The 26,096-nt window shown below is 45.6% G+C and overlaps 2 protein-coding genes across 5 annotated transcripts in view; one reads left to right on the top strand and one right to left on the bottom strand.

Moving 5' to 3' along the window:
- Positions 1 to 685: 685 nt before the first annotated feature.
- On the top strand, positions 686 to 11,812 carry LOC134325748 (mitochondrial basic amino acids transporter). 2 transcript variants are annotated; one of them, XM_063007985.1, is made up of 4 exons: positions 686 to 1,038; positions 5,417 to 5,460; positions 8,304 to 8,387; positions 9,573 to 11,812. In XM_063007985.1, the coding sequence occupies exons 1-4, from the start codon at positions 1,005 to 1,007 to the stop codon at positions 10,329 to 10,331; spliced, it is 921 nt and encodes a 306-aa protein (XP_062864055.1). In that variant the 5' UTR covers positions 686 to 1,004; the 3' UTR covers positions 10,332 to 11,812. The 2 variants fall into 2 exon arrangements, with proteins under 2 accessions (XP_062864055.1, XP_062864054.1); XM_063007984.1 differs by lacking the exons at positions 686 to 1,038; positions 5,417 to 5,460 and adding an exon at positions 6,211 to 6,822.
- A 2,021-nt stretch (positions 11,813 to 13,833) lies between these two features.
- Positions 13,834 to 26,096, bottom strand: part of fancm (FA complementation group M) — a 32,616-nt gene continuing 20,353 nt past the window's right edge. For all 3 annotated transcript variants that reach the window (XM_063007093.1, XM_063007092.1, XM_063007094.1), the window contains 13 exons: positions 25,643 to 25,883; positions 24,617 to 24,771; positions 23,817 to 23,975; positions 21,226 to 23,263; positions 21,003 to 21,088; positions 19,832 to 19,900; positions 19,494 to 19,607; positions 18,989 to 19,145; positions 18,767 to 18,873; positions 17,509 to 17,958; positions 17,046 to 17,376; positions 15,570 to 15,861; positions 13,834 to 15,486 (listed from right to left, as the gene is read on the bottom strand). In XM_063007093.1, the coding sequence (XP_062863163.1) occupies positions 15,363 to 15,486; positions 15,570 to 15,861; positions 17,046 to 17,376; positions 17,509 to 17,958; positions 18,767 to 18,873; positions 18,989 to 19,145; positions 19,494 to 19,607; positions 19,832 to 19,900; positions 21,003 to 21,088; positions 21,226 to 23,263; positions 23,817 to 23,975; positions 24,617 to 24,771; positions 25,643 to 25,883 (4,323 nt within the window). In that variant the 3' untranslated portion in view covers positions 13,834 to 15,362. The remainder of the gene's footprint in view (positions 15,487 to 15,569; positions 15,862 to 17,045; positions 17,377 to 17,508; positions 17,959 to 18,766; positions 18,874 to 18,988; positions 19,146 to 19,493; positions 19,608 to 19,831; positions 19,901 to 21,002; positions 21,089 to 21,225; positions 23,264 to 23,816; positions 23,976 to 24,616; positions 24,772 to 25,642; positions 25,884 to 26,096) is intronic.

Below are 26,096 nucleotides of genomic sequence, written 5' to 3' on the forward strand. Positions count from 1 at the left end.
ATCGCTACATGAGCAATTAAATTTCCAAAACTCTTTGTGTGTTATCGTCTCTTATCACCACTAGGTGGGAGCAGCGTCTTGTTGCAGCGTTAAAAGCTTAGGAGTCACACTGATTTTCCATACTATAGTTATTCTATATTAAATCCTCCCGCCCCTGCCGGTCCGTGAAATTATATCTTTTATGAAACCAGTCCGTGGTGCAAAAAAGGCTGGGGAACGCTGCCCTAAAACACATCGTCATGCAAGTAGTAAATGAAGGGTAGAATTTAAATAGATGTGGTATTTTGCCCTGTTACTTAGATGACCTGTTTAGTCTTATTTAACAACAGAAGTACAGTTTTGCTTTGCCACCTGATGTCTGCAAGCTAGAGGGTTTGCGCATTTCTACTGGAAGTAAAAACAGAACTTGTGAAGTCTGATTTAGGCTCAGGGTCTGGATGAAAGGTACACCATTATACCATTAAGTCCTAACATGTCCAACAAATATACTTGATAGTTTAAGTCCAGCTGTGTTGAGTGCTTATCCAGCCCCAGTCCAGTTGATGGAGTGTGATTTGAGACAGACCCCTTGCGACACGAGGCTTGGACAGAATAGGGGTGTTGTCTGTCCTCAGCCGCTGCTATTGGTCCGAGCGCTTCCTTAAATATGGACTAGCTTCTGGTTCTGTGTCTTCATTCAGAAACTCTAAGAATAAACTGTTATGTGACACCGGCATGAAACGAGTCCGATCATCTCTTGGCTGCGCAGTTCAAATCTCGAATAAATGACAGACTGTAGATTCGATCATCTGATTAATCGGGTTGATCGATACTGAAAACGACGGTAAACAGAGGGACGGTTTTGAGAGGAACCTGGCTCAGAAGTTGGCCAGATCCCACTAAACATTCTCACACATCTGCAGGTCCAGTGCAGGTCCAGTACAGGCTCGTTTGCACCTGAAGTTAGTAGGGATTTATTTTTGATAGTATTGTGACTTTCAGCTCATTAAAGGTGTAAGTAAGGAATGGCATTGGATTTTGCTGCAGGATGTATTGGAGGTAAGTGGAAACCAGGACTGATACATTGAACAGTTTGTATTATATCATGTAAATACAAATACATATATATGTATATAATTATAAAAAAACAGAACTATTTAAATACTGCTGTGTATTGTTTGACTCCAAAAAGTATGTTGACACCTGTCCATGAGGTTGTTGCAATATGGTGGTGTTTCATCTTCACCTTGGTGTCCATTCAGCACTGATTTTATTACCAAAACATCTGGCTCGCAATCAATGTGGTCAGTGGTATCATGGAATTGTAGTAATTGAATCAGAGATAATTGACATTATTATGCTAAAAATAGTGGAAACTTCCAGGAATGATACATTGGTTCTTTGGAAAGTATGTGGACACCTGCCCCCATAAGGTTGTTCAATATGGTGTTGCTTCATCTTTGCAACTAGAGCAGATCCATTCTTTGGTGTCCACCATTCGATAAAAAAAAAAGGCATTAGTGAGGTTGGGCACTGATTTTAAACTAAAACATCTGGCTCGCAATCCATGTGCAACTCATCCCAAATGTGGTCAGTGGTTTTGAGGACAGAGCTCTGACCATGTCAAGTAGCCACTAAGTTGAAAGCATCTTATAAAATTAATTTGGACAACTCTGTAATCACGAATGGCGTCCACTCTCTTTCTGCCATATAGAAGAAATGCTAGTAATTCAGTGGGAAATGTGAAATATTAAACTTGAAGAACTTGGAGAGTTGAATTTCCCAAGGTGCTCTATCGTATTTAGATCTGGCGACTGGGAAGGCCATTCAAGCTCATATATCATGGAATTGTAGTAATGGAATCAGAGATAATTGACATTATTATTAAACCATGGGTGTTACTTTATGGCTTTTATCATATATATATTAACCTTATATATATTATATTAATGCATACACCAATCAGGCATAACATTATGACCACCTCCTTGTTTCTCCACTCGCTGTCCATTTTATCAGCTCCACCAGTTCAATGGTCAGGACCCCCAGAGGACCACTACAGAGCAGGTATTATTTAGGTGGTGGATGATTCTCAGCACTGCAGTGACACTGACATGGTGCTGGTGTGTTAGTGTGTGTTGTGCTGGTATGAGTGGATCAGACAGCAGCGCTGCTGGAGTTTTTAAATACCGTGTCCACTCACTGTCCACTCTATTAGACACTCCTACCTAGTCGGTCCACCTTGTAGATGTAAAGCCAGAGCTGTTTGCTGCTGTTTGAGTCGATCATCTTCTAGACCTTCATCAGTGGGCACAGGAAGCTGCCCACGGGGCGCTGTTGGCTGGATATTTTTGGTTGGTGGACTATTTTTAGTCCAGCAGTGACAGTGAGGTGTTTAAAAACTGCACCAGCACAACACACACTAACACACCACCACCACGCCAGTGTCACTGCTGGACTAAGAATAGTCCACCACCTAAATAATATCTACTCTGTGGTGGTCCTGACCATTGAAGAACAGCATGAAAGGGGGTAACAAAGCATGCAGAGAAACAGATGGACTACAGTCAGTAATAGTAGAACTACAAAGTGCTTCTATATGGTATGTGGAGCTGATAAAATGGACAGTTAGGTGTCCTTTGATACTATAATAATATATACCCCATATTTTTGGCTTAAGGTTCTGTTTTCGGGTTCCACAGTCACACTTGAATGAGTGTGATCCAAAATACTTATACTCATATTTATTTACCTTAATATTGACCTTTCCAAACTGCTGCTTACTGGGTGCTTTTAGCTCCATTTTCAGTTTAAATCCCATACTCAAACCAGCCAGTCTGGCACCAACAGCCAAGTTGCAGTCAGGGTCAGTGTGATCACTGTATTTTCATCCGTTGTTAATGTTTGATGTGAACATTAACTGACGCTGCTGACTTGCGTCTGTAGGATTTTATGGTCTGTGCTATGTACCTTTAAACAGGTTTTCCATATAAAGTGGTTGTTTGGGTAGAAGCCGAGAGATTTCATTCAGGTGAGAGAATTTAACGTAAACATACTGAGGTCATAATGTGACCACATGCAGGACTGACCCCCTGTAGATCACAGTATCATGGGCAAAAAGTGCAGACTGGTGGGGATATCTGAACATTGCTTTGGGTAAAGCCATGAGATCTACCCTAGTGTTCCTCTCTGCTATTTTTCAACTGGCCAATCGGAAGCGCCGGTCTTTAATCTGCCTACTCACCAGCCTCCAGAAAGCTGGCACGCACACACTCGTTTGTCTGATCCAAGGACACAGAAGTCCTGGCACGGAGAAGCAAATCAGACATGTATGAATGTGGATTTGGATATTTTGATACTGTGATTTCACACTGTTGGATATCCGGTTACTCTTACTACGACATTTCAACTTAAGGTAAAAATAAGGTAAAAAAAAAAAGCCTGAACAGGTGAGTGGAGAAACATAACGAGTACTGTGTAATACACTATATATCACATGATTGAAATCAAGTGTTTCAGTTCAATTAAATGCTTTCAACTTCCCCAATTGAGTCATTTCCATTTCCCAATTGCAAACAGCTGTCACTTGCAGTCCCCAATCTGACCAAGAAGAGCTGGATCACCACACACCCTGTCTGATAAGTCTAATCTATGGCTGCTACGTATCACCAGCCAGTATTGGTTTCACACACAGAGCCTTATTGCATACGGAGAGACACGCTAAGCTCCACGTGAAGCCATGGCCAGCCCTTCGTCCATCAAGCTCATGGCACATATGTTTGGCCACAATCTCACCATCATACATTATATGACTAAAAGTATGTGGACACCACTTCTTATTATTGAGTTCAAGTCTTTCATTCACACATATTGCTAATTAGTGCTATAGTGGTCATGTGGTAAACTAAAGCAGCCGATTGTTTCTCCCGCCAGAAGAATCCTATCCTGCTATGCTACATGTTTAGTGGGAAAGTCGGCCATGTTTTCATTTGTGAGCGGTAATCCTTGTGGTGGAGTGAGGGGGCTCTTGTGGTCGTGTCTAGAACGTGACTAGTGGGAGGAATGTACATGAGCCAGACGGGTCCTGTGTTTTTTAGACATCTTGATACACTTGTTCTTTTCAGATTATTGGAACAATTATTTAATTATTTCAGTTATTCTAATATTTTTTACTAGATTTGCAGCAATAAAAATAATAATAATAATTATTATTATTATAACAATAATAATAATAATAACAACGATAATAATAATTTAAACTTTTATAGCACCTTTCACAAACCCAAGCCATTAGAGTAAGTAATAATAATAATTATAATAATTATAAAATCAGTAATAATAATAATAATTATTATAATTATTATAAAAACAGTAATAATAATTGTAATTATTATAATAACAATAATTATAATAATAATTATTATTATAATTTAAGCTTATATAGCACTTTAACAAACAAGATCGCTATAACAAAAACAAAATTCATTAACGATAATAACAATAATAATAATAATAATTAAAAACAATAATTATAATAACATTATTTATTATAATAACAATAATAATAGTAATTATAATAACAATAATAATTATAATAATAACATTAATTATAATAATTATAATAATAATTAATGTTATTATAATTTAAGCTTATTGTAGCACTTTAACAAACCCATGATCGCTATAACAAAAACAATAATAATAATTATAATAACAATAATGATAATTATAATAACAATAATAATGATGATAATAACATTAATAATAATTATAAGTTATAATAACAATAATAATAATAAAACTTATAATAATTATAGTAATAATAATTGTAACAAAAATAATAATAACAGTGAAAATATTGAGCAATGTACCTTTGATGAGGCATGAACCGTAGAAACAGCCTGACCAATAAGAAAGCAGCAAAATCTGTAAGTACAACATCAGTAGAAATTTTAACAAAATTCAATTTTACTTTAAAAGAAGAAATCAAGTGAAGCCTAAAATGCAGTGATTTGGCATGTTCCAGTCCGTTCAGTGTCAGTGATATACAGTGTCAGTAAACATCAGGTTTGTCCACAGCATAATACAGTACAATACAAGAGTCATACAGTACATAGGCGTTAATACAATGTTGGTTCCCTGCTTTGCAGCACTAACAGCCCTCACTCTTCCAGTGAGGCTTTTCACAAGTCGATGCGTCTGCACTAAAACACGCTTTTAGAAAGGAATGGAATTGTCTGGAAATATTTCAGAGGTGCGCTCCGGGGCGTAACACGTCTCAACAGAGGCCTCGACAGACAGTACAGAAGAATTCGTAAGAAGGAGCGCGGCTCAGCGTACGTGCCGCTGGACGTGTAAAGGTTCAGAGGGTTCATGCAGCCGCAGACGTCTTGATGGGGTGTCATTACTAAACAGCAAATGTCTTCGTTTGTTCCAGGTGCTGCTGGTGTGTTGGTTGGACATCCTTTTGATACGGTTAAGGTGGGTTCAAGTTTCTTCTCTAGTCGTGTTACGTCCATTTAAAATGCCTAGCATGCACTAAACAGCATTATTTATTTAGTGAAAGCTTAGTGGGGCAAAAGAATCAAGGACATATTTTGCTGTTGGGGTGTTTTGAACCTAGAAGAGCAACTCTTGATAAGATCTACCTCATATTTTTGGCTTCAGGTTCTGTATTCACGTTATATTACAGTGTGGTCCAGAGTTTATGGACTCGGTGTTCTAAGCGCAGATTAGTTTCATCATCATCATCATCGCATTTCTGTGCACAAGCTTACAGTTCAAGTCAAAAATTTACTTTTGTCCACTGGGTCCTGCTGGAACAGGAAAAAACAGGGATGAGTCTTTGATAAGAAACACAGCACTGTTTGCAGAGAAGCACTAAATCATGATTCTCCCACCACCATGCTTCACAGTGCTTATACCCAACCAATGACAATGTATTTACATAACATTCACATTTTCAGCATCCAAGTGACTTAGAGTACTGTGACAGTATACAGTCTAAGCAATTGTAGGTTAAGAGCCTTGCTCAGGGGCCCAACAGTGGCAACCTGGCCCTCTATAGATGGGGCTTGAACCAGCAACCCTTTGATTACTAATCCAGCACATTAACCACTAGGCTACAACTGCCCTATTCATCGACCTTCCGATCCGTCCAACACGCCCTGGACAACCAAGGTCCTTACACAGCGTTGACTAGATAACAACTCCCCCCCCCCCCCCCCCCCCCCCCCCGGGAGCTCAGAATGTCGACGTTGGTGTGCTAGCACATCCCTCCCCTTACACTAAACTTTTGACTTTAACTGGGAACAACAACGGTACACAGAATATCTATAACCCATACATTCATTTGAATCGTACACTATATGACAAAAGTATGTGGACGGCAGGTCTTTTAGCCATACCCACTGCTATTGTATCAATGTAATCTACATTGCATTGCAAGCACCGAGCTCAAAAGCATTTTGTGTGTTGATACTGGTGCTAAAACATAGTTTGTACCAGATTCTAAAATCACACCCAAGTGGGCAAGTGTTCACAGACACCGAGTATGTCCAAATGAGTCCCAAAAAAGGCATTTTAGAACAAGATGATCAGGTGTCCACATACTTTCAGCTCTATAGTGAGAACCAGACTTTGGAGAGAAACGAATTGTCATTAATTCCAGTGTGGGTCTCAAGTTTTGGAGAAGGTGTGGTTCATAGCGGCTGTCCTGCCTTTTTTTGTCTGTCCTGTGCTGATTGTAAACCCTGCTACAGGGGCTGTCTTTCACGCCATGAGTGTTACTTTGTTGTAGATGAGGGTGAGGGATTTACACCCCCTGCACGGCTGGGTAACCTAGTAAGTACAGTCAAGGTGAATTTCTCTATTTCCATATCAAACGTGGCGTTTTTTTTATTAATGGGTGTTTATTTAGCACCGCAGCTACGACAGACTCCTACAGTTATTCACTACACTGTTACTCGCAATTCAGATTTACTTCATGCTTTTTGGTTTCTCATTTGCTACACATGTAGGGTCTGTTCGAAAATCTAGTGAGCTGCCTTGCTGCCTACATGGGCAGCTGCCTCAGTTGAGAGGATTCTAATGAGACAGATAAGACACAACTATTATTTGGACAGCGATTTATAACACTTTCCCACTAGACTGCCACTGTCCCATCTGGACTACCACTGTCCCATATAGACTAGACTCCCAGTGTCCCACTAGACTAGCACTGTCCCATATAGACTAGCACTGTCCCATCTAGACTAGACTACCACTGTACCATCTAGACTAGATTCCCACTGTACCATCTAGACTAGACTCCCACTAGACTAGACTCCCACTGTCCCATCCAGACTAGACTAGCATTGTCCCATATAGACTAGCACTGTCCCATCTTGACTAGACTACCACTGTACCATCTAGACTAGACTCCCGTTGTACCATCTAGACTAGACTCCCACTGTCCCATCCAGACTAGACTAGCACTGTCCCATATAGACTAGCACTGTCCCATCTAGACTAGACTACCACTGTACCATCTAGACTAGACTCCCACTGTACCATCTAGACTAGACTCCCACTAGACTAGACTCCCACTGTCCCATCCAGACTAGACTAGACTAGCACTGTCCCATATAGACTAGCACTGTCCCATATAGACTACCACTGTGCCATCTAGACTACCACTGTGCCATCTAGACTAGACTACCACTGTCCCACTAGACTAGCACTGTCCCACCAGGCTAGACTACCACTGTCCTGTCTAGACTAGCACTGTCCCATCAGACTTGACTACCACTAGCACTGTCCCATATAGACTACCACTGTCCATCTAGACTAGACTACCACTGTCCCATATAGACTAGCACTGTCTCATCTAGACTAGACTAGCACTGTCCCATATAGACTACCACTGTCCCACCAGACTAGACTACCACTGTCCCATCAGACTAGACTACCACTAGCACTGTCTCATATAGACTACCACTGTCCCACCAGACTAGACTACCACTGTCCCATCTAGACTACCACTGTCCCATCTATACTACCACTGTCCCACCAGACTAGACTACAACTGCCCCATCTAGACTAGCTGTCTCATCTAGACTACCACTGTTACACTCGTTATTCAGTCAGATTATTGCTTCAAAATAAGGCACCTCAGTAGGCAGCATTTTAAAGCATCTAAGAATTTAGACATGCCCTCTTCTCTGTAGCGTAGGATGCGTCTAAGTATAGAGATCACTAGGTTTTCAGACAGACACGTAGTCTCAGTTTAGCAGTGTGTTATGGGTCCTGAATGCTGGCTGTAACTGTTGAAATGTAACCTGCAGGTCAGACTCCAGGTTCAAAGTGTGGACAAGCCTCTGTACCGCGGAACGTACCACTGTTTCAAGTCCATCGTTCATCAGGAATCTGTGAGTACTGCAAATATTTTAACTGTTTAACGATGGCTGCGTTTGCCTTTGTGTAATCGTTATATGGCCAAAAGTAAGTGGACATCCGGTCAGGCGTATGTCTGGAAATGGGGAATTGGCAGCTAAGGCACAGCGATGGCCCTGTGACCCGCCCTGAACAGAATGAAGTATGTAAACTTTAGATTTCAGCTGAATATTTTGGTAGACTACCAGAGGAATGTAGTCTAGCACACAGTGCTGATAGCAGAAAAAAAGAATAAAGACTATTACTGTCCCACTAGACTAGACTACATGTAGACTAGACTAGCACTCTCCCATCTAGACTACCACTGTCCCATCTAGACTACCACTGTCCCCTCTAGACTATTACTGTCCCATATAGACTAGACTAGCACTGTCCCCCACCAGACTACCACTGCCCCATGTAGACTAGACTAGCACTGTCCCATCTAGACTAGACTGTGCCACTGTCCCACTAGACTAGACTACATGTAGACTAGACTAGCACTGTCCCATCTAGACTATTACTGTCCCACTAGACTAGACTACATGTAGACTAGACTAGCACTGTCCCATCTAGACTAGACTGCCACTGTCCCATCTAGACTACCACTGTCCCATCTAAACTAGACTGCCACTGTCCTATCTAGACTACCACTGTCCCATCTAGACTACCACTGTCCCATCTAAACTAGACTGCCACTGTCCTATCTAGACTGCCACTGTCCTATCTAGACTACCACTGTCCCATCTAGACTACCACTGTCCCATCTAAACTAGACTGCCACTGTCCCATCTAGACTACCACTGTCCCATCTAAACTAGACTGCCACTGTCCCATCTAGACTACCACTGTCCCCTCTAGACTATTACTGTCCCATATAGACTACCACTGTCCCATCTAAACTAGACTGCCATTGTCCCATCTAGACTATTACTGTCCCACTAGACTAGACTACCACTGTCCCATCCAGACTAGACTACCACTGTCTCATCTAGACAATTACTGTGCCATCTAGACTAGACTACCACCGTCTCATCTAGACTACCACTGTCCCATCTAGACTAGACTACCACTGTCCCATCTAGACTAGACTATTACTGTCAGATCTAGACTAGACTATTACTGTCCCCACTAGACTACCACTGTCCCATTTATCTCATCTGTCTCTTCATCTACTGCAGATGCTCGGACTCTACAAAGGTATCGGCTCCCCCATGATGGGCCTGACTTTCATCAACGCCATTGTGTTCGGTGTCCAGGGCAACGCGATGCGCATGCTGGGCCGGGATACCCTTCTGCACCAGTTCATGGCGGGTGCCGCCGCCGGCGCCATCCAGTGCGTCATTTGCTGCCCCATGGAGCTAGCCAAGACGCGCATGCAGATGCAGGGCACGGGCGAGAAGAAGTCGTCCAGGAAGCTGTACAAGAACTCTCTAGACTGCTTGGTCCGCATCTATAAGAGGGAGGGCGTGAGGGGGATCAACCGCGGCATGCTGACCACCGTCATCCGCGAGACGCCGGGGTTCGGGGTGTACTTCCTGACCTACGACGTGCTCACGCGCGCGCTGGGCTGCGAACCGGACGACCTGTACATCATTCCCAAGCTGCTCTTCGCCGGCGGCATGTCTGGCATCGCGTCCTGGCTGTCCACCTACCCGGTGGACGTCATCAAGTCCCGCCTCCAGGCGGACGGCGTGGGCGGGGTCAACAGGTACAGCGGAATCATGGACTGCATGCGTCAGAGCTGGCAGAGAGAAGGCTGGAGGGTCTTCACTCGGGGACTGACCTCGACTCTGCTCAGGGCCTTCCCCGTCAACGCCACCACCTTCGCCACGGTGACTCTGTTCCTCATGTACATGCGGGACGACGGTTCTGTGAACGACTGTGAGCCCGCGCACCCGCCCGTACAGCAACCACAGCTCCAAACGACCAGCCTGTGATCGGCTGCTCCGAGTCCCTGTTCAGAGGAAGTTCCCACCCTAGTAATTATTGTTATACAATGACGGACTGAGAGAAAAGAAGTGGGTTTTTGTTGGTGGTCGCATATTTCTGTATGCAGCAGTATTGTGCATGTTAAACCCTGTTGGGATTTATTCATTTTTCAGCGGTAAACAATAGAACCACTCGTGTTTTGGTCATTTATTCTACTCCTAGTGCATCTATCTACATTACTCATAGGGTCTAAGTTACAAAGTAATTAGCTCATTGCAGCATTGGGGTTCAATTTTGGCCCATTTCTCTAATCAAACTGTTTTTGAGTCCTCAAAGTTATGAGGGTTCCTTTGATAAACCCTGGCAACCTTGCTGCACTGTAGTTCAATTTTGGCCCATTTCTCTTATCAAACTGTTTTTGAGTCCTCAAAGTTTTTGATAAACCTTGGCAACCTTGCAGCATTGTGGTTCAGTTACAGTTATGAGGGTTACTCTGTTTGTAAGGGTTCCTCTGATAGATCCTGGCAACCTTGCAGCACTGTGGTTTAATTACTTATCAAACTTTCCTCAAAGTTACAAGGGTTCCTCTGATAAACTTTGGCAACCCTGCAGCATTGTACAGTAGTTCAATTTTGACCCATTTCTCTCAAAGTTTCGAGGGTTCCTCTGGTAAACCTTGGCAACCTTGCAGCATCGTGGTTCAATTTCTTAGCAAACTGTTTTTGAGTCCTCAAAGTTATGAGGGTTCCTCTGATGATCTGGCAACCTTGTAGCATTGTGGTTCAATTTTGGCCCATTTCTCTTATCTTAAGTTATGAGGGTTCCTCTGATAAACCTTGGCAACCTTGAAGCACTGTGGTCCATTTTTGGCCCATTACTCTTAATAAGCTGTTTTTGAGTCCTCACAAATTCTCCACTGTAGACCAAAATTCCTTGAAGTTCAGAGGGTTCCAGGATCGACTTCAAACTGCTTTTGAGTCCTCAAATTTATGAGGGTTCCTCTGATAAATCTTGGCAACCTTGCAGCATTGTGGTTTAATTTATCAAACTGTTTTTGAGTCCTCAAAGTTCAATTTTGGCCAATTTCTCTCAAAGTTACAAGAGTTCCTCTGATGAACTGGCAACCTTGCAGCAGTGTGGTTCAATTTTGTTAGTCCTCAAAACAGCAAGGGTTCCTGTGATGGAGGGTTCCTCTCACCAACTTCCAGAGATCCAGAAATCGGCAAAGCCCATGAAAGCACCCTCAGCTTGGGTTTTAGAAAACAGTTTTTATTAATTTAATGTTTCCATGCATGTGCAATACTTTATTACCCAATCATGATGCTCCCACCACCATACTTCACTGTGCTTACCACACTCGCGGCGGTTCTTTATCCAAAAGTGGTCACATGATTCCTCCTACTGTAAGTGTTTTTTTTTTTAACAGAAGGTCAAAGTGTGTTTGGTTAATTTTTATCTACATTGACATTAAAGCTGCTACAAACATGAACCCTGAATGTCCTCGACTATGTTACAGTCACTGACTCAGATCAGGTGACGAGTGAAACATCTGTATGCAAAAGTTTTGAAACCCTTGGTATTTAGAACGCCATACACTACACGGCCAAAAGTATGTGGACACCTGGCCAATAACTTGTTGGACATCCCATTCCAAAACCATTTACATTTCCACACATCTTGGCTCGCAATTAAGCTCAATTCGATTCATCCTGAAGATGGATTGAGGTCAGCTGGTTTAAGGTCAGGCTCTGTACAGGCCACTGGAGTTCCTTTATACTAAAAACACGTCCAACCAGCAGAGAACAGTCAGAACAGATAGAACCAAAAAACTGTTGTCACAAGCAATGGGTGGATAACAATGTCCACATACTTTAGGCTATATAGCGTAAGACTACTGAAGGACCGTTCCAGTTGATACATGTCGTGAGTATTAACTGCGTAAGCGTAAAAACAATTAAACAATGACGTTGTTGCAAAGTCATTATTACACTTCCGAGAGTCTAAGTTACAAAGTAATTTGCTCTTTGATGAATAAACCTTGGCAACCTTGCTGCATTGTGGTTCAATTTATTAAACTGTTTTTGAGTCCTCAAACTTACGAGGGTTCCTCTGATGAACTGGCAACCTTGCAGCATTATGGTAAAATTTTGACCCATCTCTCTTACCAAACTGTTTTTGAGTCCTCGAAGAGTCTATATTGTGGGCCAAGAATTCCTAGATTGGACACGTGTCGGACTCTCTCTGATCAGTTCTGGGGGTGCAAGCGGCAGACCGGGAATCGGGAATGACTAAACTAGAAGATAAAGGGGAAAAAATCCGGAAAAAGTGCAGACTGCTCGGTAGCATTAAGAGTAAATAAAGGTGCATCTGTGTTACCAAAAAATCCCCAAAATAAAATAGAACTGAATCAAAGGGTAAGTCTATTTACGAAACACTGACTTTAAAACTGGGATTGATTACAGATGTTTTGGAGTGTTATTTATAGCTCCAGCCTCTGCTGTGATCGTGCCTATTGGCTAATTTGTACATTTCAACCACATAAGAGCACAATAATAAAATGATTCACCTTTTTCTAAGCAATTTGGTTTCTGTAAATAAGCAGACAGGTTTGAATCATACATGGCAACCTTTCATCGTGTTCTAGTATTCAAAATATTGAAATAATATACAGTAACTAGTATTTAAATAATAAGAAGCAAACTTACTCACAGGTGGGTGGCTCTGGGCTCTTCTCAGAAATGCTCAGGACGTGAACTTCTGCTGTATCGTCGTGAATATTTTTATACACATTTTAATAACGTTGTAGACAAGTCAGAACGGCGTGTTTCAAATACACGGTCGAGGGATTGTGAGCCTGAGAAACTGGTTCCTGCTTGCTCATTGTTTACATACAGTCTTGTGCTCCTGCTACGGGTCACACTTGCCCTGTCCTGAACACCGTCACTGCATTTTCATCTCCCTGTATGAAGGCTCCAACCCTCATCCCTGCTCTGCACATGCCCAGACCATCTCAATCTGGCCGCTCTGACTACCTGCACTGTCTTAAAAACTAAATTTATTTATTTATTTAAGTTTTAATGCCATGTTTAACACATTGGTGTCATTTAATGGCAGTGATAGGTATTATGTATGTGTCTTAATATTTTGGTCCATATTATATGTTCATTTTTATTTTTATGGTTGCAAGGTAGGTTAAAAGTCTTCTTGTGTTGTCTTGCGTGAGAGTCTCTTTGATCTTAAAAACTAAATAAATAAATAAACAAATAAATAAAACAGCATCAGACAAAGAAAGAACCAGGCTGGCTTGTTTACGTTCGTCTTACCCGTCATGTTACAGACACGCCCACAAGCATGAGTCTCGTCTTTACTACATGGCTGCGTTTCACCCTGTAACCACTGGAGCCAAAATTCTACCCTAAAAATCTTTAATAAACATCAATAAATATTAAATAAATATAAAAACATCAACAACAAAAAAATCAGTCGTGGAAAGGAATCGAACCCGAGAGATTTTAGGAATCTGAATGATTTATTATGAGTTGACAAGGTTCATTATTCAGTCCACGTACAGACAGAACACAAAATGATTCAAGTAGATTTCACAGATGAGGTAAATACGCCTGATCAAATATCACTACATGATCAAAAGAATATGGACACCCGCCTCTTTTATAACATACTTAGCGTACATTGAATTGTCTCCAGTGGCCTGCACTGAACTGGGACCCCAACTGCATTAAAGCACGCTTGTAGCCTCGTGGTTAAGGTATTGGACTGCCAGGTTGCCACTGTTGGGCCCCTGAGCGAGGCCCTTAGACAGTATATACTCTTACAGTACTGTAAGTCGCTATGGATAAAAGCATCTGTTGAACTAGTAATCAGAAGGTCGCTGGTTCAAGCCCCACCACTGACAGGTTGCCACTGTTAGGCCCTTAAGCGAGGCCCTTAACCCCAATATCTTATACAGTATACTATCACACTACTGTAAGTCAAAAGGTTACTGGTTCGAGCCCCACCACAGCCAGGTTGCCACTGTTGGGCCCTTGAGCGAGGTCCTTAACCCTTAATTGCTTAGACAATATACTGTCACAATTTGGATAAAACGTCAGCTAAATTAGTAATCAAGAGGTCGCTGGTTCAAGCCCCACCACTGCCAGGTTGTCAGTGTTGGGCCCTTAAGCAAGGCCCTTAACCCCCAATTGCTTAGACAGTATACTGTCACAGTACTGTAAGTCAAAAGGTTGCTGGTTTGAACCCCACCACTGGCAGGTTGCCACTGTTGGGCCCTTGAGCGAGGCCCTTAACCCTCAATTGCTTAGACAGTAGTCACAATTTAGGTAAAAGCGTCTGCTAAACTAGTAATCAAGAGGTCGTTGGTTCGAGCCCCACCTCTAACAGGTTGCCACTGTTGGGCCCTTGAGCGAGGCCCCTAACTCTCAATTGCTTAGACAGTATAATGTCACAGTACTGTAAGTCGGTTTGGATAAAAGCGTCTGCTAAACTAGTAATCAGAAGGTCGCTGGTTTGAGCCCCACCACTACCAGGTTGTCAATGTTGGGCCCTTAAGCGAGGCCCTTCATCCTCAATTGCTTAGACAGTATACTATCACAGTACTGTAAGTCAAAAGGTTACTGGTTCAAGCCCCACCACTACCAGGGTGCCACTGTTGGGCCCTTGAGCGAGGCCCTTAACCTTAATTGCTTAGATAGTATGCTGTCACAGTACTATGAGTCGGTTTGGATAAAATCGTCTGCTAAACTAGTAATCAAGAGGTCGATGGTTCGAGAACCCCCCCCCCCCCCCCCACTGCCAGGTTGCCTGACCTCACAGACACACCGAACAAACCAGACACGCCCCAAAATCTAACGAGCGACAGAAAGCCCACAGAAACGCTGGTTTTACCAGCTCATGATCAGGTGTCCACATACTTTTGGCCATCTAGTGCATTCATGTCGAAAGTGCGATTATAAAGTGCGATAAGGAAGCAGCACGTAGCTCATGGACTGTGCGTCATGTACCTGCGCGGGCTAATGCGACGCTCAGGCGCTAGTCTTTGAGGTGCTTTTCAGCAGCGCGGTGTCGCAGGAGTAGCGCAGACAGCGGTAGATCTCCTCGGCTCGGGCGCGGCTCACGCGTGCGCCCGCCTGCAGTGCGTCCACCCCGCTGGAAACACACACACACACACACACAGTTATTAGTCTATATTCTAACACACCCGCAGCGCGGCGTGACGGCGAGTACGCTACCTGTTGACTAGCTGAGCCACGGAGCTGAACCCGTGACACATGTGCAGGCCGTTGACGTAGCTGACGCACGGCAGCGTGAGGTAGAACTGCAGAGCCTGCTGCCGGTGACCTCTGACCTCCAGAGGGACGTCGATGCCCTGTCCTTTCCGTCGCTCCAGCTGGGCCAGCTGCGCCAGGAGGGCGGCGGTGTCGTCCGGACCCGAGCTGACCAGCAGTCTGACCCCGGCTCTCACCAGCGCCGCGATGGTGGCGTCGTAGTAACGGCTGCGCTGGAAGCGTCGCGCCGTCTCACCTAGAAAGGGGGGGGGTCACGAAAAATAGAGCCCTGAACGAAGAAGGTGCACTAGATGACCAAAAGTATGTGGACACACATATTAAATAAAGTATCAACTCTTACAATACAAGCTATTGAGAATTAAGAGCCTTGTTTAGGGGCCCAACAGCTAATCAGAACCAGCAACCTTCCGAATCACTGACTTACCCATACTATGAGACTGGACATGAAGGATTTGGAGTGTGTCTGTGGGAATTTGTGCCTGTTTGTTTATTTAACATTTGGCATATACAGTACAACCAAACACAATGCAAGTAATTAAGACTTAAGGGCCTTGTTCAGGGGCCCAACAGGGACAAACCCCAACAACCTTCCGATCATATGTCCAGTCCCTGAATAAGGGATTTTGGAGTGTGTCTGTGGGAGTTTGTGCCTATTTTTAAAATTGACGTTTATCATACGGTTTTATCCATAGTGACTGAACACTGTGCCAGCTATTGAGAATTAAGGGCCTTGTTTAGGGGCCCAACAGGGACAAACCGGCAGCTGATCAGAACCAGCAACCTTGCGATCATATGTCCAGTACCCGAATGAGGGCTTTTGGAGTGTGTCTGTGGGAATTTGTGCCTCTTTTTACTTAACATTTAGCATATGCTTGTATCCATTGCGACCAAACACAGTGCCAGCAACTGAGACTCAAGGGCCTTGTTCAGGGGCCAAAAAGGGGCAAACCGGCAGCTGATCAGAACCAGCAACTTTGCGATCATTTGTCCAATGAGGGATTTTGGAGTGTGTCTGTGGGAATTTGTGGCCTATTTGTTTATTTGACATTTAGCATATGGCCTTTATCCATAGTGACCAAACACAGTGCCAGCAATAGAGAATTAAGGGCCTTGTTCAGGCAGGGGCCCAGCTGGCTTACTATGGACATTCCGATTCATCCCAAAGGTTTTTAGTAAATTAAGCAGGGTCTTCCCTAAACTGTTGTCACAAAGTTGGAAGCATGTTTACTTTATATCACTGGTTTTATACACCTGTCCACAGAGTGGGAGCTCAGCGCTTAAGTTACTGCCAGTTCAAGCCCCACATCTGCCAGGTTGGGCCCTCGAGCGAGGCCCTCAAGCCTCGATTGCTTGAACTGGAATGAACTGCGTCCGCTAAATGCCGTAAATGTCAATTCCACACCTCATTACTGAGCTTACCACCGGGCTTAGTCCGGTCCTTCTCCACTATGAGACACGCCCGGTCGAACAGAGCCTGCAGCCTCTGCGTCCTCTCCTGCAGCCGCCTGCGACCCTGGGGGTTGGCGAGATCGGACTCGCTCTGCCACTCGACCGCCATGCGGGCGCTCACGATGAAGTCGCAGCTGACCGGGGAGCAGACGTGCACCTCTGCGGCGTGCTTCAGGCGGAGAGAGGAGACCACTTCTGCGCCGCTGCTGATGCAGCGACTGTCCACTAGGACGCGCACGGTACCGGTACCGGCACCGACCGAAGCGTGGGGGGGATCCAGAGGAGACGAAGCACAGGAGGCCTGCACACAAGATATAAATGATAAATTAAGAATAACATCAAGTCTGTGCTCCTGGGTTCGAATCTCGGCTGAGATCTGAATCTTTGGCATCGGAACTGGCACCATGACGTTGGAAAAGTGTCCGAGTCTTACCCGCGCCCTAAGCAAAGACGAGGGCGGAGGCTCCTCAAAGTCGAGCTCTTCAGACACGGCTGCTTGGTTGTTAAACCTCTGTCTGCTCCTCTCCTCCCGGTGAAGCGCTGAAGCTTCTGTAACCAGCGCGTCCTCTCCGTGATGCCTCTTCCTCCTCTTGCTCCTCTCCTCCTCCGTCTCGTGCTCCTCTTCGCTGGAGTCTTGCACTCGGATTATACGGGAGCGTTTGGTCTTCCTGGACTGGAGGTCCCTCGTCTCTCGAGCCGCCCGGGTGTCCCTGAGCTGGACTCTGCGCCGGGTGGTGTACTGTCTTCTACCGTCCACGAACGAGTCCTCGGGGATGACCTCTGCTTCGGAGGCGCCATCGCCGTCGCCATCGTCGTCTTCCTCTGCGTCACTGCCGTGGACCACGAAGCTGTCCTCTTCGTACGTCTCGTCCTGCTCGGGGACCTGCGAAGTGTGGCCAAAAGTATTTAGACATCTTTCCTAGTTGTGGGTGTGCCCTTCCCTTATACCTGTAACATTATGGCAACACTGCCACACAAATGGGCACAAATTCCAATTCCAATAAACACAGTCCAAAACCTTTACCCAACAAACCCATGGTAAGATGTCTAAACAGTTTTGGCTATATAGTGTGCGTCATGGCATTCACACCCCGATCTTTGCGCCCCTCCACTTTCTGTATAGGCGCCCTGGCCAACCAGAATCCTTACACAGCGTTGATAACCCCGCCCCTTAATCCGGTCTGTCCAATCTAGCAATCTGGAGGCCAATTGTGCCAGCTAGAGGGCGCCCAGCCGACCGGTAGCAGAGCCGAGATTCGAACCCGGGAGCTCTGAATCTCTGCGCTGATGGGACATGAACACACAGGTGTTCCTAATAAATTGACCATTGAGTGTATATCATGGTTTATTGGTGGATGCTTCATAATTCTGAGCTGGCTTTTCGTTTTGCTCAATCCTAATCAGGGTCGCGGTGGGTCCAGTTTCTCCCGGGAAACACTAGGAGCAAGGCAGGAATACCCTGGAGAGGCCACCGATCCATGGTAGGGCTTTGCTCTGAGCACCTGTGCCCAATTGAGCGCCCAACCACACACTGACTGAATGCGCACAAATTCCCACAGACATACTCCAAAGTCTTGTGAGAAGGTCGCTATTTTAATAGCATTTGGTTGTTTTTTTTTAATGGGACGTCCAACAAGGTGATGTTCAGGTGTCCGAATACTTTTGGTCGTACGAGTGTTCCCTCGACTCACCTGTGAGAAGACGTTCATGTTGTGGACGGGTTTACGCACCATCCGGAACCTGCTGGAGACGACCGGGCTCCTCACAGACTTCAGATAAATTCCGTGCATCTCGGAATCTGAAAGAGAGCACGACGTTACTCGAGGGGGGCGCTTCCAATCGCTCGACCGTCGAAGATAAGATTTTAGCGATTTGGGACACAGCCGCTTCCAATGGTGACGAATACCGCTTACCATTAATGCCTTGAGAGAACTGGGTGTTGTTCACCACGAAGCCTTCCAGAGACCGATCCAGCTCCTCTCCATCGTCTTCATCTGACGAGACCGAGCCTTCCTCTTCGGAAAGCTCCGCCTCCTCGTCCAGGAACTGCCTGGCATTTCTGCGCCCGGACTTATGGGTGACGGAAAGAAGGGAGAGCACATTAGAGTGGACAGGTGTGGCATTTTCTTCCTTCTACTGTATATACCCACCATGTTCAGCGTGATTACATTGTATTCAGAATGGCATCAGTGAACATGAACGTTCTAAACGTCAGACTGAGCTATGTAAACATGTAAACATGACTACTGTACGCTCGACTTTTATTCATCTTCAAGTGCCAAATAAATGGTCAAGTGACTAAATAAAGGATTTCACTAGGGGCTCCAGATTTTTGGTTACCACTGTATGTAATATTCAGAGTACAGTTGTTCATATTTATGAGGTGCAAATCATTGAAGCATTAGAGCTTTTTTTTACCTTCGTTTTCTTTTGAGGATTCGAGCGTTGGCGCGGCTGAGGTTCTCTGGGCCGACAGAAAGATTCTTCCTTGAAATCGTCATCAGACCGACCAGCTCCGTCGCTCTCCTCCGACTACAAAACAAAGCCAACATCAGTAAAAATCAGTAAAAAGACATCACATCAATTAAAAACATCTGCAGGGTGACCTGAAAGCAGCAGGAACAACAGTCACAGGCATACAAGCATTAAGACAAATCAGTCACTTTAATGACAATGCAGGTCTGATCAAACCCAATCCAAACCCACAGTGAAGCGTGGTGGTGGAAGCATCATAATATCTAAGTTTGCACACGTACCATGTTCAGGCGAGCGATGCGCTTCCTAGGACCTTGGACAGGAGACTCGACGTCACTGATTTTTGAAAGCTAAATAAATACAGTAACAAAAAGAAAACAATAATTTTCAGTATATATAAACATCAGCATTAATAAATATCATCATTTATTAACATATTAACCATTTATTCCATGCATTCTATTTATGCCTTTGTCCCTTTTTCTCTCAATCTAGTCATATCCAATTACCCAGCTGTATCCCAACCCTGACCGAGGAGGGCAGTACCTAACACACGCCTCCTCCACTATGTGTGCAATGGCAAACCTCTTCTCTTGCCCTGCATGAGGCGAGTTCGCACAGATCAGTATCACGTACTGAGAGTCACGCACTGATCTCCGTTATTCCCCGTCTCTGTGCAGCCTTAAGTGCGGCAGCAAATATGGATCGCCTCAGCCCGCCCTCCCTCCCTCAGACACAGCGGCCAGGTCATAGCAGAGCTGCGATTCGATTTTGAGAGCTCGAATTTTGCCCTATGGTCACCCAGACAAAAGTCGTCTAGAGAATCTGTCTGGTGATTCTGGTTAAAAGACCCACAACCTCATTCTGAACACTTGATTCGAATTGTTTTAATATATGATTCCTGAATATGACTCACTACAGCTGTGCTTTCGAGCTCCTAACTGGCCGTGCCTGAGGAAGGAGGGTCTACAGGGTCCCTGATTGCATTTGCAATCTAACGGCTGATCAAGAGACCTGGATGAGTGGTGGATAATACACAGAGGGCACAGCGTGACTCTCCGTACATGTCCGCCACTGGCAGGTAAAAAGAAGCATGGAACAGCGGTCTGGGGAGAAAACCCTGGTGGAAACCCCCTCATGAAAGGGAATTTAGAACGTCTGGCCTGATTTAAATGATGCCGAAACATGGATGACCTAGTGATCTCTATACATAGATGCATTTTACGTCATCCTACACTCCCGAGAAGAAGGCATGTCTAATTCTTACATGCCTTAAAATGCTGCCTTAATTCTGATTGATAAACTGACTGAATAACGAGCATGCAATGCTTCCTTAGAGGTAAAGGCAATCCCAGCATTCAGTGCGGCAACATTCTATACCATTTAATCGTGTGAGTCTGCTTGTATGGACTTGATCTTCAATTCTGTACTTAGCCGTGCTGTAGTGCTCACCTCTGGTGAGGCGAGAGGGTTGATCCGGCCATGAGGCTTCTTCTGTCTGGCGACCGGTTCGTCGTCACTGTCGCTGTTCAAGTTTACTGGACAGAACAAAAACCCCAAATAAGAAACAAATTACTACACAAAATAAGCTCGTCCACGAAGGAGGCTGTACGTTACATCTTGTAAACCACAGTGGGACCAGATGTTCAGATCTCACTTCAAAAATTTGACTGACCTGCACTTGGAGGATCTTCATTAACGGTCTTTCCCGTCTCGATCAAGGACCTCCGGCACAATCTGTCGGTCGACCCGTGCGCCTGCGCTCGGAGACTCCGGACCTTCGGACCTAGGTTAACTATGGGCGAGAGGTTCGTCCTGGTCATCAGGGACTGCAGCGGGTTCCCGTCAGCTCGACAGACTCTGGGGGTTGACGCGTGTCCGAGAGTGAAGCTGTTGGAAGATTCTCTAGACTCGTTCAGGATCGTTTTAGCTGGCATTTCAGAAGCTTGATCTACGGTTCGCTCTTCATCCGAGTCGAAAGAAACACCGAGGTCAAAGTTGACAGAAAAGATGTCCTGAGAGTAATTAAAGCTGCCTGAATTCTGCTCAGGTGCCGGTTTCTGTACCGGGCCGGGTGTCTTTAAGGTCTTGGGAGACGCCGGAACTTTAAAACTACTTGATGAGTCTTGTGGAGCAAGTATGAGCCGTTTTTTCAGCTGACTTTGTGGTCGGTTGATGGACATTTCAGTACCTTTCTTTGGAGTCACGATGTCTGGAAAAGACATCTGAAGGAAAGCCTCGTCATCACCGAACAAGTCAACACTCTCATCTAAGGTGGTGAACTGGTGTTTAGACTCTGGAGGTTGAGCAACTTTTTGAACTGGGGGGTCATCAAGGTCCTCAAAAACCTCATCCCAGCTTGGACTGTTGTCAGCTCCTGCTAGATCTGCAGAATCCATGTTATGAGGAACACCTTCAGGTTGGGGAACCTCCAAATTCAGTGATTTGTTATGACTCGAAACTTCAAGCGTTCTTGCCTTGTTAGAATCCTGAGGAGCTTCTGGAATATCGGGTGACTCTGAGAAAGCTACTTCAATGGAACGGTCTAAAGGAACTCTTGGAGGACCTCCGATCAAGTTTCGTTCCAGAAGAACCTCTGCACCACTACGCACCAGAGGAACTTCTAGGCCAGCAGCTGATCTAAGACGAGCTGCTTCTGTGTTCGAGTCCGAAGACTCACTATCGACTGAATCTTCATCTTCTAGATTGAAATTGACCTGATATTGATCGACCTCTTCACTTGCAGCTCTGCAGACTTGCTTTGACTCATCAAGGTAAGTAGAATGATTGATGTTTAACGAGCAATGAAGATCAAAGTCCTTCGGTGGAGATCTTGAATCCTGAAGAGCTTCTGGAATACTGAGTGACTCGGGGGAGGCTAGAGCCATAGCACGGTCCAAAAGAACTCTCGGACTGCCTGGAAACTCAGCAGGACCTCTGATCCTTTTACGATCCAGAAGAACCTCTGGACTATCAGGCGATTCCAGATGGGACTCAGGAGACGCTTTTGCAACACTAGGCACCAGAGGAACTTCTGGACCAGCAGCTGATCTAGGACGAACTGCTTCTACGTTCGGGTCCGAAGACTCGCCATCGACTGAATCTTCATCTTCTAGATTGAAATTGACCTGATATTGATCGACCTCTTCACTTGGAGCTCTGCAGACTTGCTTTGACTCATCAAGGTAAGTAGAATGATTGATGTTTAACGAGCAATGCAGATCAAAGTCCTTCGGTGGAGATCTTGACAAGAGAAGTCTGACGTTGCGTAGGATCGTTTGCAGATTTGCATCTGATTTTACGAACGCGTGCGGTTTGGAACGGACCCCCCATTCGGGTAAATAGAACATTTCTTCAAGTTCATGACACACGTCAAGGGTCACGTCAAGATTTCTAATAGGACTTCGTATCTGTGCTTCTTCCTTTGAAGGTTGTACTTCGGACAACTCGTCATCTATAATCATGACATCGGGGACGGTCTCGGAAAAGTCCTTGTCTTCTACCAGTGTCCTTGAAGAAGATGCCGACTGGTCCGTTTGATTCAAGTTAGCTTTTGGGGCGCAAGTCCTGATGTCTCGAGCGTTGAATTTGGGTTTGGATCTCTTTGGATTTTTTTCACATCTTGGTTTCGCCAATCTGCCGTCCTTGTCACAACCAACAACGTCCTCTTTTTTTAGGTATGGCATGACCTCTGAGTCGTATCTGCAGTGACCCTGTTGGATGATGAAAACCTAATTAACCTGACTGATGGTTCGAATGAGGGTTCAATTATTAGAGTATGTGTGGCAGGAGCTTCAGTCACAAGGACTGCCTGCCATACGTTAAGAATTCTAGGTGAGGTGAGGCTTGAACCAGCTGCCTTCTGACCACTAGGCTACCACACTCATTGCATACAGGTGTATAGCACAATGCAAGCTCCATAAAGACCCAATGAACACCTTGGGGATGAATTGGAAAGTCGATTGTGAGCTAGGCCTTCCTAATACTCAAAATCAAAACTACTAACTGATCCACAATGGTGGGGCATTTTCGCCCCTCTGGGTGCTCGCGTGGCGCAGTGGTCTAATGCACTTAAGCTGTCAACCTGGTCGGGCATCTAGCGAGCATAACTGCTCGTGCCTGAGGATGGGGGTGGGGGATTATTCATGGAGAGTATAGCGTGCCTCCCCAAGACTCCCTAGTTACAGCAGAGGTGGGGCAAGCGGTGTAGTGAGTTACGATCGATAAGGATCAACCATGATCCCCCTGTGCTTCCCTTGATCTTACCTCCTGCTCCAGTTTCATCTGGTCGATGAGTTCCATGACGGCGGTGAAGTGGCGGCAGCGGTCCGAGTGATCCACCCTGTGCGTCGGAAAAGGCCGATTCTGCCAGTGTCTCCATTCCCAGAGGGAAAGTTCTCTTACTGGGCCTCGCTCGGACACGTTCTGTATGACAAGAGAAACGCTAAATGATCCACAAGTCTCTCTGGGTGCTCGCGTGGCGCAGTGGTCTAATGCACTCGAGCTATCAACCTGGTCGGGCATCCAGCAGGCACAATTGACGGTGCCTGAGGATGAGGGTTTGATGGGGTTTCATATATATGAATACTTGCTGGAGGCTCATCACTGACACAGATGAATGAGTTTTTTTGACAAATACACTATAGCCAAAAGTATGTGGACACCCACTATGTGTACAGTGGCATTAACAAACTGACATGACATGCCCGGCAAAGCACCAGATCCTGGTTACCTGGGTCTGAACCTTGTCTCTGGTTACAGCCTGTATGGAGTTTAGCATGTTCTGCTTTTGTCAGGCGGATGGGACACGTCACATGGCTAGAAATGTCCCACATTGGTTGGAAGAGAATGACCGAGACTTCCGAGTACCACCCTGGCCCCCTAATTCCCCAGACTTGAACCCAGTTGAGCATCTGTGGGACCACCTCGATGGTCATGTTCGCTCTGTGGATCCTCCCCCACACCCCCTCCAGCAGCATGGCTCCAGATACCAGTGACGACCGGCCATGGTGGTCATAATAATGTGGATTAACTGGGCTAGATAATAAATGAGTAAGTAAAAGTACCTGTGGTTGTGGTTCTGATGTGAGGGACAGGAAATGTGAAGGTCTGAGCACCGGATGAGGTTCGTTCTCGCCCAGCTTCATGCTGGAGGACCATTCGGCGTGTTCGGCGGGGCTGAGAAAGCCGTCTTCCTTCACGCACTCCTGCGTAACGTCCGCTGTAGTGGCGGGACGACGGGTCATTAGTAGTAGAAGTTACACAGAAGGGTCAAAAGTATGTGGACAACTGACAGTAAGCGTGCTGGACAGCTGGACTAGAAGAACTGGTTATCAGTCCGTGTTCCAATTCGTCCCAGATCTGTTTAGTGGGGTTGAGGTCAGAGCTTCTCCACAAGTCAAACCATGTCTGTGTGGGCTTTGGTATGTTTAAAAAGGCACAGGAAGCTGTGGTCAGAGTGCAGGGTCAGCCAATATATGGCGCTCCTGGAGCCGTGCTCAAGGGCCCAGGTTGCGTGGCAGAGCTGGGATTTGAACCCTTAACCTTTCAATTGATAGCCTAAAGCTCTACCCACTAGACTACCACTGTTAAAACAGTGTTGTCTTATAGACTGGACTGTGTTTTACAAGTCTCGGGTTCGAGCCGTGGCTGTGCTACCGGCTCGGCTTGACGCCCAGCAGACACAATTGGTCGTGTCTGCGTCGTGTCTCTGTATGAACTGGCTGATGTAAGATATAAGCTATGACATGCAGAGTGAGGGTCACGTGACCAGCAGATGTCGCAAGAGTGCACAGGGGAATTGATTGTGTCTAAATTAGGATGCAAAAAAAGGGGGTGGGAAATAATTAAACCATAAATGTCTATTACTCTAGCCCATCAGCGCTGGGATCGGGTTCGAATCTAAGCGGTGAGAGGTGCTATCAGCCGGTCGGGCGTCTACACAGACATGACATGGCTATGGATTACGCCCAATGTTTCCCCGTGGAATCCGGACCCTGATCCGCTGTGACCCTTTGCAGATAGACATGAGATTCTGAGGCATCTGATTGGCCAGCAGCTGGACGTCCCAGTGTGATTATCCCTGTGATTACCTTGGTCCATAGGATTGAGAAGCGAGACCCTCCTCGCGGCGAGAGACTGTCGGCCACTGCCGGACCGTCTGCCGGAGCCCTTGGACTCGAACTGGCCGCAGGTGATGTGCATCCTGTGTAGAGTGGGGGTGAAACCGGCGGGCAGCATGCGGGGACTGTGGGGGAACATGGTGAAGCTGTGCTTGTTTCCGGTGATGCTTTTGTTCACGCTGCGCCTGTTACTCTGGCTCTGGTTGTACGTCTGTGGAGGAAACGGTTTTGGTTACATTCATGACAGGAAACCCACACGGACACGGGGAGAACATGCAAACTCCACACAGAAAAAAATCCAGACGGCTTAGCCTGGGAATGGAACCCAGGACCTTCTTGCTGTGAGGCAACAGTGTTACCCACCGAGCCACCTATTAGAATCTCTACTCTACTCTACTCTCTACTTAGGCAGCTGCCTAGATAG

Source organism: Trichomycterus rosablanca, chromosome 13 (genome assembly GCF_030014385.1).
Source record: "Trichomycterus rosablanca isolate fTriRos1 chromosome 13, fTriRos1.hap1, whole genome shotgun sequence".
Classification (NCBI taxonomy): domain Eukaryota; kingdom Metazoa; phylum Chordata; class Actinopteri; order Siluriformes; family Trichomycteridae; genus Trichomycterus; species Trichomycterus rosablanca.